The 19,880-nt window shown below is 40.7% G+C and overlaps 1 protein-coding gene across 2 annotated transcripts in view; it reads left to right on the top strand.

Moving 5' to 3' along the window:
• Positions 1-19,880, top strand: part of CFAP44 (cilia and flagella associated protein 44) — a 261,809-nt gene that overhangs the window by 221,181 nt on the left and 20,748 nt on the right. For both annotated transcript variants that reach the window (XM_049876494.1, XM_049876485.1), the window contains 7 exons: positions 2,850-3,027; positions 6,239-6,739; positions 9,925-10,128; positions 11,198-11,390; positions 15,558-15,668; positions 17,290-17,420; positions 19,142-19,258. In XM_049876494.1, coding sequence (XP_049732451.1) covers positions 2,850-3,027; positions 6,239-6,739; positions 9,925-10,128; positions 11,198-11,390; positions 15,558-15,668; positions 17,290-17,420; positions 19,142-19,258 — 1,435 coding nt within the window. The remainder of the gene's footprint in view (positions 1-2,849; positions 3,028-6,238; positions 6,740-9,924; positions 10,129-11,197; positions 11,391-15,557; positions 15,669-17,289; positions 17,421-19,141; positions 19,259-19,880) is intronic.

Below are 19,880 nucleotides of genomic sequence, written 5' to 3'. Positions count from 1 at the left end.
CTTTAATTAGTTTCACTGAATACTCTCTAGTATATCACTCCACTATCCATACCTGCCTGCTCTGCCAGGAGCCTCCAAGGGATGCTACCAAGACGACCCCTTTCCGTCCTTTTTGTAGCCTTCTCCTGTGGGTATTCTGGGCTATGGTTTGCTCTGCTGTGATTTATCTATTAATATGATTTCATCTTACAGAAATGTATCGACATCACCGGTTTGCCCATGGACTTCTATCCCGTTCTCATCCCCATTAATGATGTATTACTCCTATACCTCTATACCGTCATGTCTTTGGATCTGGGGAGAGAAGGGAAAGCAAATACAGATGCTCACACTATCACCTTTCAAAAGATGCCTCTTTTGAACATGTTATGACAATTACATGTGTAATAAAAAAAAAAAAAACTTTTTTTGTGGTAGAATATATATAACAAAACATCCCAACCATTTTTTTTGTGTGTGTACAAAACTGACATTAATTATATCCACCATGTTGTGCAACCATCACCACTATCCGTTTCCAAATTTTTTCATCACCCTTAAGGGAAAATCAGTCTCCCTTCAACAGTAACCCTGCATTTCCCCCTCCCACCTGCCCTTGGTGACCACTAATAAACTTCAGGCTCAATACATTTGCCTAGTCTAGATATTTCGTCTAAGTGCGGTCATACAATATTTGTCCTTTTGTGTATGACTTGTTTCACTCAGGGTAATGGTTTCCTGCTTCATTAGTGTCGTAGCCTGTATCAGAGCTTCATTTCTCTTTATGTCCGAATAATATTCTATCGTGAGTATATGCCACATTTTGTGTATCCATTCGTCTGTTAGCGTTTACTTGGAATGTGTCAATGTTTTGGCTATTGTGAATAATAACTCCGATGAACACTGGTATACAAGGATCTGTTTGCGTCCCTGCTTTCAAGTCTTTTGGGTATATAGCTAGGAGGAGAATTGCAGGGTCATGTGGTAATTTTATGTTTAACTTTTTTAGGAACTGCCAAACTTTTCCATAGTGGCTGCACCATTTTACAATCCCATCAGCCATGCATGAGGGCTCCAGTTTTTCCACATCCTCATCAATACTTGCTGTTTTCCATTTTTCTTTTCATGCTTTTTTTTTTTTTTTCGCTAGTAGCCATCCTAGTGGGGGACAGAGTGGTATTTCATTGTGGTTTTGATATTCATTTCCCTGATGACTAATAACATTGAGCATCTTTTCATGTCATTATTGACCACATCTGTATCTTCTTTGGTGAAATGTCTGTTCAAGTCCTTACCCAGTTTTTAATTGGGTTGTTTGGCTTTTTGTTCTTGAGCTGTAGGAGTTCTTTATATATCCTAGATATTAAATTCTTATCAAATATATGGTTCTCAAATATTTTCTCTCAGTCTGTAGGTTGTCTCGTTTGATAAAGACTCTTTATTGATAAAGACTCTTAATGCATAAAAGTTTTTAATTTTGGTGAAATCCAATTTAGCTGTTTTACCTTTTATTGCTTATGCTTTTGGTGTCATATCCAAGAATCTGGGATGCAAACTAAGTCCTAAAGCATTACCTATGTTTTATTTTAAGAGTTTATTATTTAAGTTCTTACATTTAGGTTGTTGTTCCATTTTTAGTTAATTTTCATAAGTGGAATGAGGTCTGGGTCCCACTTCATTCTTTTGCATGTAGAGATCCAATTGTCCCCGCACCATTTTATTGAAGAAACTATGATTTCCCCACCAAAAGGACTTAGCAGCCTTGTTGAAAATCAGTTGAACATAGATGTATGGGTTTATTTCTTGACTCTTGATTCTATTCCATTGGTCTATATGTGTGTCCATATACCAATCCCAGACTGTTTTGATTACTGTAGCTTTATAGTACATTTTGAAATTGGGAACTGTGACTCCTACTTTGTTCTACTTTTTTCAAGATTCTTTTGGCTATAAAGGGCCCCTTGCAGTTTCATATAAACTTAAGAATTGACTTTTCCATTCCTGCAAAAAAGGCTGTTGGGATTTCAATAAGTATTATGTTGAATCTATAGATTGCTTTGGATAATATTGACATCTTAACAATATTAAGTCTTCCAATCCACAAACACAGAATGTCTTTCCATTTGTTAAGTCTTCTTTAATTTCTTTCAGTAACGTTTTATAGTTTGTAGTGTAAAAGTGGATTGACACAGTGGTTGCAACAATGAGCTCAAGCATAACAACGATTTTAAGGATGGCGCAGGACCGGGCAGTGTTTCGTTCTTTTGTGCACAGGGTCGCTATGAGTTGGAACTGACTCGATGGCACCTAACAACAACTAACAACAGTGTAAAAGTCTTCCACCTCTCTGGTTAAATTAATTCCTAGTTTTTTTTTTTTTTTTTTAATGATTTTAGGTGCTATTATAAATGGAATTGTTTCCTTAATTTCCTTTTCAGATTATTTATTGCTAATGTATAGAGACCCAATTAATTTTTGTGTATTGACGTTATACTCTGTAACTTTGCTGAATTCATTTATTAGCTGTAGTATAATTAGCTTTTTAGTGATTAAAAAAATCACCCCATCTGCAAGGTTTAATTTGTGTGAAGGGAGCAAATAACAATGTGAGTTGCCTGGAATTGAACTAAGCCTAACAATGAATCCGATTATTTCAGTGCCATCTGGTGATCAGATCGATTGATTTTGCTTAGTAGTCTTTTAAAATAGTCACTAATTTTAACAAACGTCTGGGATATATAGACAAAAGTGGCATCACAGACTCAGAATTGCGTGTTTGCTTTTTGATTGAGTTTGAATGTATATAATTACAGCAGATAAACTAGATCGTTTACTGTTATATTGGAGAGTTTTACCTGTTTTTCTAACAGATACAAGAGTAAGCCTGATGATGACTACGAGGATCCCAAGGATGTTCAGGCCATCAAAGAGGCCCAGATGCACATGGGAGACTTCAACCTGAAGACAGCCCCAGACTACAAAATACCTGAGCACATGAGAATAAATGCTGCCAAGAAGGAGGAGGAATTGGGGATCCTAGACACACTGGTACTTGCCCACATATTTCCTGACGCGGAGAAAACAGCCCAGATTTTTTCACTGAGCTCCTCTAGAACCATTCACTTCCCTATCTAGTCCAAAAGGATGTATGATCACAGACGTTTAGAACTGGACGAGATGTTCACAGTTATCTAGAGTAATACCTTCTTTTCACAAGTGAGGGAACTGAGGCCAGGGTTGACAAGATATAGGTCTGTGATTAATCAGCTAACATGGGAGAGCCAGCCTTTCAGTTAATTACATGGTTCAAGACTAGTTTCACTGGTGAAAGCATTATATCTTATGGACCTTATAGGACCTTAGTCCTCTGAAATTCAAACGCATCCTCATTGGATAGAGCCTTGGGCTGCCATGGACCACCAAAGACTTAGGGGAAAAAAAGCTGTCATTTTACTTCTCTTTGCAGGACTTGTGTGGGCAATATTAACCAAATAACATATTCCTTTTGAACTCTACATTCTTCCAGATTGCTTCTAGCCATCCTGATTTCTGAGCCTCATTTTCTTGCTAAAGTTTTTTTCTCCCTTACATGTTGATTCTTTAATCCCTAATTGAACTGACAGGTGACTTTTCATACTTTGAGTCTTATAAAGCACCTGAGCTACCGTTTTTAGGAGAACTTGGCACAGGGCCTCCTAGTATGGTCATGCAGGTTGTATATTTCAGGGCGCCAAATTGAGCGCCAAAGACATTGCAGGTATAGTTGTATACTTTATAATTTTCTGACAGATGGGGTACAATATCTTGAGGAAGGTGTGTCTTTTTCTGTTTCACCAAAGATACCATATAGGTCAACAGTGGACATGGCAATTTATATCCATAAATACATTTTACAGCTCAGAACTTCACATTTATGGTCAAAATGAACATTTCGGACATTTTGTTAGTGATCGTTTGGATTGTTTTTCTAGCTCTTTGTCTAAGATAATTCTTGTTTCATCCATCATATTCCATCCATTGTCATAGAGAAATGTTCTTATGACCAAAATTTTCCAGTCATCCCATTTAAAATTTCACAGTCTAGCTAGAGAAGATCGGCATATGTGGCATCTTGAACTCAATTGCACTACACTGAAATCTGCTTGATTAAAATGGCAACCCCATGTGCGCAGAGTAGAACTGTTCCATAGTGTTTTCAAGGCTATGACCTCTCGAAAGCAGATCACCAGACCTGTCTTCTAAGGTACCTCTGGGTGGGTTTCAACCACCAACTTTCTGGCTGGTGGTTGAGTGCTTAACCATTTGCACCACCCAGGGACTCCCTAAAGTAATATAGAATGCGTTATTCTACAAGTTAGAAGACCAGAGTTCTGTTCTCATCTCTACCGCTTAATAGCCATGTGGCCTTTGCTAAGTCATGTAAATCTGTTATCTCAAATGTAAGAAGGTATTAATAACAATCAGCCACAATAAGATATGCCTAATCTACCTGATGGTATAGTGGTTAGGTGCAACGGCTGCTAACCAAAAAGTTGGCAGTTCAGATCTACCAGACACTCCTTGGAAACTCTATGGGGCAGTTCTACCGTGTCCTATAGGGTAGCTGTGAGTCAGGATCAGCTCAACAGCAATGGGTAGTCAACCTGACAGGGTTACTGTAGTGGTCAAATTCAATAGAGTTTTTAAAGTTGTTTGAAAAATATTAAAGATTATACAAATAATGTATTACACACTGTCTTAGTTGTCTAGTGCTGCTATAACAGAAGTACCACAAGTGGATAGCTTTAAAAAACAGAAATGTGTTTTCTTACAGTTTAGGAGGCTAGAAGTCATTATTCAGGGCGCCAGCTCTAGGGGAAGCCTTTCTTTCTCTGTCAGCTCTGAAGGAAGGTTCTTGTCTTTTCAGCTTCTGCTTCCTGGTTCCTTGGAGATCTTCATGTATCTTGGCGTCTATCTTACCCCATCTCTCTGTCTCTCTCTCTGTTCACTTGTTTAATCTTTTATATCTCAAAAGAGATTGACTCAGATATACCCTACACTAATCCTGCCTTACTAACCTAATGAAGATAACCTATTCCCAAATGGGATTATAACCACAAGCATAGAGGTTAGAATTTACAACACATATTTTTTGAGGGCATAATTCTATCCATAACACACACACACACACACACACTTGCCATGTTTGTTTGTATAGTATTTGGAAATTTAGAAAGAAAGGGTTGGTCTTTAAAGAGGACTTCCTCGAAGAGGAGCTGCAGCCAGACTGGTTTGGGTTCATCCTTGTAGACCTAACCCTCAATCCTCCAGGTATTTCTGAAGTGGTCTCCTACTCTCCTAAGTGCTGGCTTTTAGAGTTTAAGTCCTGAATGCTTTTAAGTTTTGTTCTCAAGGATATAAAACATGTCCTCTACCTTGTTACCGTGTTTTTCTTCATAGATAGCAAATAGGTGATCTTAAGATTGCTTGGAGAAGTACTTTTTGATCTTTTGTTTTTTTAGCCTGTGTATCTATGTAAAGTAACTGTTAATGACCTTTGGAGCACTTGGTTGCCTAACTGCACACAGGAATAGGGTTGCCTATACCCTAACGTCTAGTAAGGGCATTTAGAAAATACAGACTGTGGAGAGAGCTAGTAATGAGGGAGGAATGGGCATGATAGCACCTGTGGTTGGAGGCACAGGGCATAGCTTGGCTTAGATAAATGGAGAAGAACCAAGGAAGGGTCCTGGAATCTCTTAGTGTGACACGATACTGAAAATCAAGATCAATGACCTTGCCTGCGCAAGGAAAACAGCAATCATATGGGCAAAATACAGAAAAAAAATTGACTAAAATGTAGTCCCCCAGGAAGGCAGCCCTTGGCGAGTCTAAGTCAAGGCATTTAGGGTTCCAGCAGAGAAGGGCGGTTATGCATGTGTTCCTGACCACAGAAGGGCTTTCCTCTCCCTGGAGAGACCATCCAGTCGAGTACAGGCTTCAGAAGAACTTCCATGGAGTAGTGGGAGGAGAACAGAGGAGCTGGGCCCTGTGAATCAGCTGAACGGAGATGCCACCGAGACCACAGGATTAACAGAGCTTCTCCTATCTTGGAGAGGCCAAATGGGAAAAAGCCTAAAAGCTAGAGAAAAGTGATGACCAGAAACATTTTTATCTTGAGTTTTGGTAACCTATTGCTTGAGACAAGAGCAAATCATATTTCAAACTGTCCTTTGTGAGAACGTTATTGTTTTTGCTAACTTCCTGTTCTTTTATTCAGGCCCATGGAAAGAAAATGCACATGAACAAGTGTATCCTCTCTCTTCGAGACCTTAAAGTGGCTGTCATTGAGGAAATACAGTGCCTAGTACAAGAACTGAAGAACATTCAGTCAACTCTTCATGTATCTAAGCACATCCCAATTCCTCAGATCCCTCAGATACACCCCGAAGAAGTTCCAGAAAAGAGATTTCAGTACGATGAGGAAACTCTCCTAGCTTTCAATCAACAGAAGATGAAAGCTCAGGATGAGACGTCCCCCCAGGTGGAACAGATAGAATCTGGAGGTACCAGTGGAGGATTCCTCAGAATCTCTTCTGGAAAGGATGTGGATTTGACCACACGAGATTCCTTGTCTAGATCCTCACGGGCATCCACATACAGTCTAGATCTTCCACGGTTATCAGAATTTGAAAAAACAGAGCTGACAGATACGGAGCTGGAGATTATGAAGAGGGATGAGATTAAACACTTATACATGCAACAGTATTTGACCAACAGGGTAAGGGCTGAGGCTGTTCCTCTTTAAAACTGAGGAAGAGGAGAACAGGGGAAGAATTAGATCTACTTTCTTATTTCTTTAAATTTTTCAACGTTAACCTCCCCCAAACCCTGACCTGCGCACCCGTCATTTGATGGTTCAGCTGGCTCCTCGTGCCTGGCCTTCTGAAAATCATTGTTTTCGTCCCACAAGTTTGTGAATTTGTACCTGTTTTCTTTTTGAAAAACTAAAGGTGAAGGACAAACCCGTGTTGGTTGGCATCTGACTGAAGTCATGTAAAGGGGAAGTGCCAGAGCAGCTTTCAGAGGATGGATGGGACATAATGAAAATCCTTCCAGAGAAAACAGGGCAACCTCCGCTTTTCACACTTCCTTCTTTCCCAAATGTGTGATTTGCTCCATCGTGGGAGTGTTTCTGATGATGTCTGGGTTTCACATGGTTTGGAGCTAGAATAGCAACTCTTTTCATTTCAAGGAAAGCTAGGAACCAGCAGGAGCCAATTGTGCAGGACGTGTTCTGAATGTGAAAAGAGACTGACCTCTCTTGGGTGGATAGCTGCCTGCTGCCACCAGTTAGAGTCTTCAGCGTGTCTTCCCAGCTCCTCTCTGTGTAGGCACCACCATCTATAGCTTCCCAACTTCATTCTTCCCTCGTTGTCTACTTCATCCAGCCCAGATTTCTCACTCTTCCTGCCTCTCCCAACTCCTTTCGTCTTTCCTTCCCACACGTTCTTGGTGTTACATCTGTGCTCTTCTCTCCTATCTGTAATGATCTCCTTCCAAAGTTGAGCCATCATTCAGACCTCAGCCCACTTCCAAACACATAACATGTGCTCTCATTTTTTCTAAGCTTCATTTACACCCAGGATTAGTACCTCATGTTTCATACTTATTTTTCTTGCTGTTTAATGTGTATTGGTTTTGTCTTGAAAATTAGACTATATAATTCTTGAGGAAAGGGGCCACGTACACTTCTTTTGGACCCCCCACAGTGTCTAGGACAATGCCAGATACATAGTAGATATCAGTCAAAAACTTTTGATGCATCGATGAATTGTAACTAATATTTTATTAATTTAATGAATATTTATTAGACAATCTATGTGCAGGCACTGTGTTAGCTAGGTAGTAGGGATTGAACAATGCCTAACACAGACATGTTCTGTATTCTCACAAGTCTTACAGGCTGTCAGGAGGAGAGAGTAAGTGTAACCCTTGTGAACTTGGAGACCTATGGGGTCCAGTTGCAGAATGGTGTTGCACTGAAGAAAATACAGTCCTACCTCCAAAGAGATTTAGAAAAAATCCAAGTCCTTTATTTACATTTTTTTTAAAAAAAGCATTAAAAAAGAGCCCAAACATACAGTCTACAGCCATACTTATTTAGAGGTTTAATATTTTTATTCTATTTGATTTTTTTTTTAGCTCTCTGAAATTCCTTAGCAGTTTCACTGACTCAAACCCACAGATTTTTTCCTCTTCCTCAGCCCCCAGGCTGAGCCCTCATTCATTACAGGTTCTTGGCAGCTGACACTGCCCGTCATGTGCAGCCTAGTGGAAAACACAGAATGGTTTGTTTTCTTCCTACTGTACTGGTTTCCAAGAGAATCAATCCTTGAGCTCTCTCTTGACCTCCATCTTCTTTGGAATGGAGTGTGGGAAGTGGTGGTGGAGAAGCTGTGCCAAAAGCAAAGCAAGGCTGAGGATTTACAAATCATTAGGAAAGCAGTGGAATGAGACTTGGACCAGGACTTAGGATATTTAGGTTCTTATCCGAGCTCTGTAATAAATTATCTCTGATCTCAGGAAAATCACTTTGACCTCAGCTTCTCCATCTGTAAAACCTGCGATGCAGCCACAGGTTTCTTGTGGTTCCTAGATTAATATTTAGTTTGAAATTTCTCAAAATAAGAAATTGAGGAAAATATTTTTTTAGTGCTTACTATGGGTGAAGTAATGTAGAGTAACTGTGGGCAATGAAGACTGACATGAGTCTCTGATTTCAACTATACCATTCTGTGAGAAGAGCTTTTTTTAAAAAAAATTTTTATTGTGCTTAAAGTGAAAATTTACAAATCAAGTCAGTCTTTCATACACAAATTTATGTACACCTTGGTGTATACTCCTAGTTGCTCACCCCTAATGAGACAGCACACTCATTCTCTCCACCCTGTATTTCCATGTCCATTCAGCCAGCTTCTGACCGCCTCTGCCTTCTCATCTCTCCTCCATACAGGAGCTGCCCACATGGTCTCACGTGTCTACCTGAGCCAAGAAGCTCATTCTTCACCAGTATCATTTTCTGTCCTATAGTCCAGTCAAATCCCTGTCTGAAGAGTTGGCTTTTGGAATGGCTCCAGTCTTGTGCTAACAGAAGGTCTGGGGACCATGACCTCCAGGGTCCTTCTAGTCTCAGTCAGACCATTAAGTCTGGTGTTTTTATGAGAATTTGAGGTCTGCATCCTGCTCTCCTGCTCGCTCAGGGATTCTCTGTTGTGTTCCTTGTCAGGGCAGTCATCGGTTATAGCTGGGCACCATCTAGTTGTTCTGGTCTCAAACTGATGTAGTCTCCGATTTATGTGGCCCTTTCTGTCTCTTGGGCTCATAATTACCATGTCTCTTTGGTGCCCTTCATTCTTCTTTGGTCCAGGTGGGTTGAGACCAGTTGATATATCTTAGATGGCCACTTGCTAGCATTTAAGACCCCAGACAGCACTCTCCAAAGTGGGATGTTTTCTTAATATATTTTATTATGCCAGTTGACCTAGACATCCCCTGAAACCATGGTCACCAAACCCCACCCCTGCTACACTGGCCTTTGAAGTGGTTGGTTTATTCAGGAAATTTCTTTGCTTTTGGTTTAGTCCAGTTGTGCTGACCTCTCCTGTATTGTGTGTTGTCTTTTGAGAACGGCTTTCTTGATCGACAGCTTAGTCAATTAGTCAGTGGTGAACAAACAGGAGGGACTCACTGCAGAGTTCCTACCACTTAATAAATTAATTTATGTAAATTTAATACCATCAATGAATTAATTTTTATCATCACATAAAAATTCTCAGCCCTAATAAGGGCACAGTGAGAAAATACTAAACTTTACATAAAACAAATTAGTACTGTTAGTTTAAAAAACAAATTTGCCTATTCTTCCTACCTTTTAACATATCCTCAAATCTTTTCCCACCTCAGATCAAAGAACTGATTGTCACTTTTGATGCAGAGCTCCGTATCCTGAGACATCAGAAATTGAAACTAGATACTCAAATGAAGTTATCTGACCTGCACCATGTCACATTATTTCAAGAAATGCTTCTCCTCAAGAATTTTGAAAAACAGGAGAACATTCTTCAAGAGCGTGTTAACTCATTAGACAAAGAGGAACAGGACATGCAAGTATGAGTGGGCAGGAGAGTGCTAACTGGCTGTACCCTTAGTTATGGAAGAAACTTCATTCTTTTTTCCCTTTCTTCTTCTTCTTAATCCCTCCTCCCAACCCCCACCTTGTTGTAGCCTCATCTCTTTTTCCTTTTCTCACTCCTTCCTTTTCCGTGTTATTCCTGCTTGCTCTGTCTTTGCCAGAGAGAAGCGAATCACATTTTTTAGTGAATCTCATCTTTAGCTTATCTATGGGCTTCAAAAGTCCATACTTTCAGGGCCCCAGCTACCATATGAAATTGGGTTTTGATTAGATGTAATCCTTATGAACGTATCTGGAAAAGAAGTTGGTGAGTTTCTGAAATAGCTAGTTTCAACGTGACCTGTAATTGAGTATCATAGGAAAGGAAGTTTATTTGTTATATGTATATTAAATTTAAAGGAATAAATTATATTATCTTTGTTTTAGAGGAGGAAGGATTCTGTTAAATAGATATCACATACTGAATAGTCATATCAGTTTTGAGGTTCATCAGCTTCATTAAGAGATAATTTTTTTTGTTGTTTTATACCAATATGGAGAAATATCTTTTGTTTGTGAGTCTGCACATGTAAAAATATCAGCTGAAGTTCACACATCAATAAAATAAAAACAATTTATTTAGATTATTTTGAGAAAGTTAAACATTAAAAACCTGAGCTTATCTGACTCTGAGCTTAACTGATTGAAAAAAAAGAATTATAAAACTTTAATCAAATAAATGGATGGCTCTTCAAACATCAGAAATGTGAACTTCTATTCCAAAATTAAACCTGTTGCCATCGAGTCAATTCTGACTTATAGCAACCCTATAGGACAGAGGAGAACTGCCCCATAGGGTTTCCAAGGAGCAGCTGGTGGATTCAAACTACTGACCTTTTGGTTAGTAGCCAAGCTCTTAACCGTTGCACCACCAGGGCTCATAACTTCTATTAAGAAGCTTAAAAAAAAAAAAAGTTTGTAGACTGTAACCTTGCATTGCAATATAGGTCCCTACCCCCGGTTTACCAGAAATATTTGATTTATCATTTGTTTTTGTTCATTTAGTGGAAAATAAGTGAGACTCTTACAGAGATGGAAGAGAAGAAGAATGAAGTCACCAAGCTGCAGGAGCAGGAAAAGGCGCTCTATGCTGGCTTCCAAGCAGCCCTTGGAGAAAACAATAAATTTGCCAACTTCCTCATGAAGGTCCTGAAGAAGAAGATGAAGCGGGTGAAGAAAAAGGAGATTGAAGGAGAAGGCAATTTGCATCCCTTTTTACTTATCATTCCATTTTCTCTCATTAGCATGAAACAGAGATAGCTAAAGGACGTATTAGGTGTATACGTATTTTTTCCTGCTACAGCGTAAGCAGTGTGGCGGCACTGTGGGAGATAAAGAGAAGACTGATCTCTCTCTTTGGTTCTGTCCATTTTTACTTCATATATTTTGCCCCTCGGCTGTTCAGTGCATCTGTGTTTATCGTTGTTACAGCTTCCTGATGCACCGGTGTCCTTCTTTGTCTCTTGTAATTCTTTTTGACTTACAATCTATTTTTTCTGATAATAATATAGCCATCCCAGCTTTCTTTTGATTGCTATTTGCTTGGAATATCTTTTTCCATCCTTTGATTTTCAACCTCTTTGTGTCTTTGTATCTAAAGTGATTGTCTTAGAGACAGTCCATAGATGGCTCATGGGTTTTTTTCCCCCCCAATCCATCCTGCTAATCCGTGACTTTTGTTGAAAACCAGACGTTCAAATGTTATAATTTAGTAACTCTGGAAATCTGATTTTTCCCCTTCCCCAGGTTTTGCTGTTCCTGATTGTTGAAGGCTTAGCTTGTGTTCAGCCAGTGTTTGGATTGGGATGTCCTTGGACGCTAGGAGTTTTAAAAACAAAGACACTTCTCTCAGTCTTTGCAGAGAGGCTCTGTGCTCTGACATGTAGCCAGCCTGTTGCAATTCTGCCTCAGCCTTCACCTCTGCCTGCACTGAGCCTAGAGAGATTTGTCGTTAGGTGCCGTCAAGTCATTTCTGACTCATAGTGACCCTGTGTACCACAGAACGAAACACTGTCCAGTCCTGCGCCATCCTCACAATCATCGTTATATTTGAGCCCATTGTTACAGCCACTGTGTCAGTTGAAGGTCTTCCCCTTATTCATTGACCCTCTACTTTACCAAGCATGATATCCTTCTCCAGGGACTCGTCCCCCCGATAACATATTTGCGTGCCTTCCCACCTGAGTGGACTCATCTTCTGGCATTATACCAGACAATGTTCCACTGCTATTCATAAGATTTTCACTGGCTGATTTTTTTCAGAAGTAGATAGCTATATCCTTCTTCCTATTTTGTCTTCATGTGGAAGCTCTTCTGAAGCCTGTCCACCGTGGGTGACCTGCTGGTATTTGAAATACTGATGGGATAGCTTCCAGCCATCACAGCAACACTTGAGCCACCACAGTACAACAAACACACTAACAGACGAGTAATGGAGCCTGTAGATTAGCCACAGTGAAACTTTAGGATCCTCCCTGGTCTTTCCTGAGCACACATCCTGTCCTTGGTATGCGTGTGGCTTTCAGTATTTCCCAGTATACACAAGTACTTTTGAATGCCTTAATTTAAAAAAAAAAAAAAGAAAAAACAACTTTCCAGCTTTTCCTCCCGTGCTTTTAGGTGGTCTATTGTATATTTTGCAGCCCTGGTGGCACTGTAGTTAAGAGCTATGGCTGCTAACCAAAAGATCAGCAGTTTGAATCCACCAGCTGCTCCTTGGAAACCCTATAGGGCAGTTTTACTCTGTCCTATAGGGATGCTATTGGTCGGAATCGACTCAATGGCAATGGGTTTGGTTTGGGTTTTTTATTATATACCTCAATTGTAACTTTTGCTCCAGGCAAATATTTTAACACTGACCTTCTTGACACAACCTTGGTGGGGGTATTGGGAGGTGCTTCCTTACAGCCTTGCTAGGGTGGATGTCTAGGCTGCCCACTTGGCCTTTGTCATTGTGGCTGTGGGAGGGGCCACGGATTTTTCAGTGGTGACTGGCTGGAGCAGAGTGGTTGTTCCTAAAAGTTTTCTGCCTTGCTATGCTGCCCCTTTCCTGGTGCTTTGACTAGAGAGAGCAGGCTTTTGTTCAGATTTCTTTGTGGCCAGTGGCATTTCCAGGTTGCTGACTCTTCATCTTCAAGTCTGAAGCATATGAGGCAAGAAGAAACCCAGGGCACTCACCACGGTGCTGTTCCATGGTTTCTGAGGTGCATCATTAGTCTGCCTCCTCCCCCCAGTTTTCAGAGTCTTTTAATGTACTGTCCAGGGTTTGGTTGCACTTAGCAAGAGGAAAAGAGAAAATTAGCTGTGTTCCATCTTCTGGAAGCAGTAGTCTATGTAAAGAATTTTTAAGTTTAATTTTAACCTTTACTGATTCACTTCATAACCTGGTCCTGTTCACTTAAAGTAATTTTAAGAGAGATAGCAAATTTAAGAAACTTTCTAGAGAGTACAAAGTTCATATCTCTTCTCTGATTTGGGTTCTGTAATGCAGAGATTACAAACTGGTGACCTCTGACCCCTAGATGACCACCAGGTATTTCAGAGGAAAATGGAGAATAGGCTGGCATTGGAGGTCTACAGTCCCTCACCCAGAACCCTGGGCGGAAGATGTGTCTTAGTACTCAAAATTTTTAGGTTTTAGAAAGATATTGTATATAACACCTCCAGTGGGGTCTGATGCATGACCCTGAAGTCAAAGACCTTAATATTTCTTAACATTTCTAAGGGAGCCCTGGAGGTACAATGGTTAAGCGCTTTGGTGGTTTAAACCTGCCCAGTGACTCCCAGGGAGAAAGACCTGCTGATCTCCTTCCGTAAAGATTTATATATAGCCTTGGAAACCCTGTGGGGCAGTTTGCTCTGTGTCCTGGGATTGCTATGGGTCAGAATCGACTTTACGGCACCTAACAACAGCAATATTTCTATAGCAAAGTATGAATATTTACACTAAGTAGTTTACATATGTTGTTGTTAGGTGCTGTCAAGTCAGTTCCTTACAACAGAACCAAACACTGCTCCAACCCGTGCCACCATCACAATCGTTACGCTTGCACCCGTTGTTGCTGCCACTGTGTGAGTCCTTCTTGTTGAGGGTCTTCCTCTTTTTTGCTGGCCCTCTAGTTTACCAAGCATGATGTCCTGCTCCAGGGACTGATCCCTCCTGATAATATGTCCAAAGTATGTGAGATGTGGTCTCGCTGTCTTTCTAAGGAGCATTCTAGTTGTACTTCTTCCAAGACAGATTTGTACGTTCTTTTGGCAGTCCATGGTATATTCAATATTCTTTGTCAATGGCACAATTCAAAGGCGTCAGTCTTCAGTCTTCCTCATTCATCATCCAGCTTTCGCGTGCACAAGAGGCTACTGAAAACACCATGGCTTGGGTCAGGCGCACCTTAGTTCTCAAGGTGACATCCTTGCTTTTCAACACATTAAAGCGATCTCTTGCAGCAGATTTGCCCAATGCCATGTGTCTTTTGATTTCCTGACTTCTGCTTCTGTGGTGTTGATTGTGGATCTAAGTAAAATGAAATCCTTGACAACTTTTTACATATAATAAAAAGTTTACATCTACACATACCAAAAAACCCATTGCCATTGAGTTGATTCCCACTCATAGTGACCCTATAGGACAGAGTAGAACTGCCCCATAGGGTTTCCAAGGCTGTACATCTTTACAGAAGCAGACTGCCATATCTTTTTCCCATGGAGCCGGCGGTGGGTTCAAATCACCCTTTCAGTTAGCAGCCAAGCAGTTAACCACTGGACCATCAGAGCTCCTTATCTCAACCGAAGTAACACTATTTACCGTCTATTTATAAACCAGAGGAGCCCTAGTGTCAACTGCTGCTAACTGAAAGGGTGGTTTGAACCCACTGGCCACTCCACAGGAGAAACGTGGCAGTCTGCTTCCATAAAGATCACAGTGTTGGAAACCCTATGGGGCAGTTCTACTCTGTCCTACAGGGTTGCTATGAGTCAGAATTGGCTTGATGGCAGTGGGTTTGTTTTTGTTTTGTTTTTTCAGTTCAGATGAGTAATGAACATCTTTTCTGTCCTCAGCACACTTTGTGACTTAGGAACCACGCACCTACATAACCAAGTGTGTGTCGTGGGTCACGACACAGCAGCATGGTGCAGTGCTCTCGATCCCCTTGGACTAAATGGGTGGTAATCGCCGCTCAGTGCTCTGCAGGCCTTGGCACCTGTGCTGGCCATTTTAAACTCTCCTGAAGTACTAATTTCCTGCTTTATCTCTTTGCTGTTTTCTTAGTGACTAACTCACTGAAACATGCTTTGAAAATCTGCAGTTTACTTTGACACGGGAACTTTGCTACTTGTTAAGAGTTTTCTCCTGTCTCTTTAGATGAAGAGGAGGATAGTGATGAATCAAGTGAAGATGAGTCCAGCTTGGAGAGTGACGAGGATGAGTCTGGATCTGAAGATGAGGTTTTTGACGATTCCATCTGCCCAACGAGTACGTTGGAAAAACTGTGGGCTCTCTGAAGGGTGAATGTGGGCCGACAATACTGAGAAGGTCCTTTTCTGTTTCTCAGTTCTCTCAAAATAAAAGTTAAAGAGAGGGAGGTTTAACATGGTTGAAGTTTGATGTTGTTGTGTGCCGTCAAGTTAATTCCAACTCATAACGACCCATAGGACAGAGTAGAACTGCCCCATAGGGTTTCCAAGGCGGTCGTCTTTACAGGAGCAGACTGCCAAGTCTTTCTCCTGCAGAGCCATTGGTGGGTTCCAATCGCCAACCTTTCGCTTGGGAACCAAGCACTTAACCATCACACCACCAGGACTCCTTGTATGAAGTACAGTCTAGTGAATAATTTTGGAGTTCTCTGGATGTTTATTATCTCTTCCTTTAGGCATCTGTCTTTGAGTGACAAATGATGTGCAGACAGTTTTCAGTTGATTCAAAACCTGCTGCCATTGAGTCAATTCTGACTCATAGTGACCCTGTAGGGCAGACTAGGACTGCCCCATAGGGTTTCCAAGACTGCAGTCTTTACAGAAGCAGGCTGCCACATCTTTCTCCCATGGAGTGGCTGGTGGGTCTGAACCACCGACCTTTTGGTTAGCAGCTGAGTGCTTAACCACTGCACCACCAGGGCTCCTCTCAGTTGATTCAGAGACATTATAAATTATATAGCACATTTTATTTTATGTAGAAATACCAGATTGTAATTTTATATTTTCTTATGGTACTCCTTTTTGTCCAACCTATTCAACTTTTTGTATTTCAAATCTGTTTTATAAGGTCAGTTTGTACCAGTTTCCTGGAGATGCTTGGCCATTTTATGTTTACTATTTTCAGTGAAACCAGCCTGGAGAAGCCAGACCAATATTCTTACGGTCTCAATAGTTGAATGGTTTGGTAGAAAAAAAAAACTTTTTTTTTGGTCTAAAATTTGTTTTTCTAGGCATTTCATGTAAAGTTTCAATTAGTAGATTTTGAAAACAAGAGTCTTCTTAAAATCATAATATTTATGAGAGGAAGGGAGCTAGAAAACCTTGTACTACATCTCATTATTTCACAGTAGAATGAAGTGACTGGAACAAAGTCTCACAGGCAGTTTAGTGGTGGAACCTGGGCTGGTGCTCGGTTCCTAACGTCCATTGTGGAAATTTCCATTGTAGTGCTCTTGATAGGTTTACGTTCTTTATCTATAACTTGGTGGAGAAATGCGGCTGTTGGTGTGACATAGTGTACTTAACACAGAGCGATTGTCCTGTACTATCTATGTGACCCCTCTGAGACGTGGCGTCCTCACCTGTGATGGGAACAATAGTTTCTACCTTGCAGGTCCTCGAGCTTTGAGTGAGTTAATGTACATAAGGGGCCACGCATGAAGCCTGGCTCACACTATCGCTCAGAATGTCGATGCTGGTAACCTAGTTACTATCATGACTATTAAAACTGTTAATAATTTCCTCTTGGAACAATGGAGCCATAAATGCCGTGTAAGTTTGCAAGAGTGGATCCACAAGTGGACTTGACTAATTCCGTAGCTCTGAAGTCCACACTTCCTTTGCTACTACGTTCCGTAACAAGTAGGATTTTTTGTGTGTGTGCGTGACTGTCTTTTCAGATTGTGATGCGTCTCTTTTTGAACTGGCCCTTCAACTTCGAGAGAAAAGGCTGGACATTGAGGAGGCCTTAGTTGAAGAAAAGAAACTTATTGATAACCTGAAGAAGGAATATGATACATTGTCCAAAAAAGTATGATGGTCTACCTGCTTTATTTTCTCCTCTCCAACATGCATGCTACCCATCCTCCAAGCTGCCGTATTGCCATATCATAGCAATATCATCCATTAGGACGTCTTCCCAGAGAAGAAGCATTTCAGATGTTACTGTTGTTGTTGTTAGGTGCCATTGAATAGGTTCCAACTTACAGCGACCCTATGTACAACGGAATTAAACACTGCCTGGTCCTGCACCATGCGTTCAAATGTTGCATTCTCCTCATGGATAGTCACGGTGGAGGCCCTTGATCTTTTGATGACTGGGCTTCTTTCTCTAAATCATTGGTCTCCAGACTTTTTTGATTACATAATTCTATAAGTAAAATTATTGAGCATGTACCTCCCAAATAAGTGTATATTTATTTATAAATTATTTTAATTAACTATTATACTAATGGAAACCCTGGTGGTGTGGTGGTTAAGTGCTACTGCTGCTAACCAAAGAGTTGGCAGTTCGAATCCACCAGGCGCTCCTTGGAAACTCTATGGGGCGGTTCTACACTGTCCAACAGGGTTGCTATGAGTCAGAATCAACTCAACAGCAATGGGTTTGGTTTTGGGTTATTATACTAATATATTTTGTATATTACAAAACATTTCCCAAAAAAGAATTAGATAAAATAAATATAAATTAGGGTATTTTCTTTTTACTCCCTAATAGATCATTTTTTTGACCTTGTGGGGTGCATGCATCCCATGTTTGAGACCACTATTTAAACTTCTAGCACAATTATGTTGATTCATTTCTGCCTTAACTGCTCATTTCCCCTCTTAGGCACTGTTACCTAGAGCAATATCACTTAACATGATTCATATTCAGAAATATTTTTTGATAGATTGCTTTTGCTGGTGCAGATTGGAAATGATTGGGGAAACGTCCAGGTTTTTTAGGAGATGAAGAATACTTTCGTATTCTACATACCCTCTCCTCACTTATCAACGTGGTTAGGTTCCAAAGGCAAGGTCATTATGCAAAATCAGCATTATGCGAAAATGGAGCATGACCACATCAGATCACAAAATGGAGGATGATTGCATCATTACATAACTGCCAAATTCCACCATTATGTAACTGCCAAATAACTGAGAATCATGGCCCAACCAAGTTAACACGAAACCTTAACCATCACAGCCAGCATTACTTTCATCTCACACCTTGGCATTTGTTATTGCCAGATGTATGTCATTAATGCACAAAATAGTTGGATAGTAGATTTTTTACTTTTGTTGTAAATGTGAAATGTTGGATATCTAGATAGTCGATAAGTGAGGAGTAGATGTATACTGTACTCAGTAGTTTCATTGCTTTAAAGGGCTTTTTCCTTGAATTTATTGAGGTCATTATAACCGAACAAAATTCCCACCATTCTGGCAGAGAAATTTCATCCTGAGGGCTGCTTTTCATGCAGAAAATGAAAGCTCAGTGAGGGCATGTTTCTGGGCTCCTGTTCACAAAACCTTGACAACTCTGGGGCTATAGGATGATGCAAAAAGTGCTGTGGACCATCCCTTAGCAGGTAGAAAATAATTCCTGGGTGGCAAATGGTACCAACCATCGAATCATGACCCAACAAAGCAGACCCTGCCCATCCTTTTACTTCTTCCCCAGATGCTCTTATCCGCCACCTTAGGTGTAAGTTCATTGAATTTTTTTCAACGTTTCGCACATGGGTAAACTTTGTGTCAATTCTATAGGTAAAAGTTGTGGCAAATAACCTGAATACAGCAGAGGGAGCCCTGGAGGCATATCAACGCGAGAAGCAGCAGCGGCTGAATGAACTACTGGTCGTGATTCCACTGAAGCTCCATCAGGTGATGAGTCTGGAGAGGTTGCCCAACCCCATCTGACCAAAAGCCATCATGCCAAGGCTCTTCCAGAGAAAGATTTGTAGACCACTAAGTGGGGAGAATCACGGGGCTTTGTGCAGCATTCTACAAGTGGAATAACCCAAGCTTTGCTTATCCGTTGTTGTCAGAGAGCTGTAGAATAAACCAAACCCACTCCCGTCGAGTTGATTCCAACTCATAGCGACCCTATAGGACAGAGTAGAACTGCCCCACAGAGTTTCTAAGGAGTGCCTGGCGGATTCGAACTGCTGACCTTTTAGTTAGCACCCGTAGCACTTAACCACTACGCCACCAGGGTTTCCAGCTCTAGAATAAAAAAAAAAATAGTGACGTCAAAATGTATTCTCCTGTGCCCCACTATCATTTTGAAGGTTGAATCATTTCGGCTTTGGAGAAATGAGGTGCCTCAGGGTTTAAGAATGGAATGGCACGGAGTTTGACCGTTTGAACCTTGCACACATGTCATTTTTCACATCGTCGTTAGACTAGACATGAACTAATGATGGAGGAGCGCTCTTCCCTTGTTCTATCCTCGCTAATGAGGGAGGGCAAGACAAAAGCAAAATACTCCTTCTCTTTCTCCTTC

Source organism: Elephas maximus, chromosome 1 (genome assembly GCF_024166365.1).
Source record: "Elephas maximus indicus isolate mEleMax1 chromosome 1, mEleMax1 primary haplotype, whole genome shotgun sequence".
NCBI classification, from domain to species: Eukaryota; Metazoa; Chordata; class Mammalia; order Proboscidea; family Elephantidae; genus Elephas; species Elephas maximus.
This window is presented reverse-complemented; position numbering and strand designations above follow the sequence as displayed.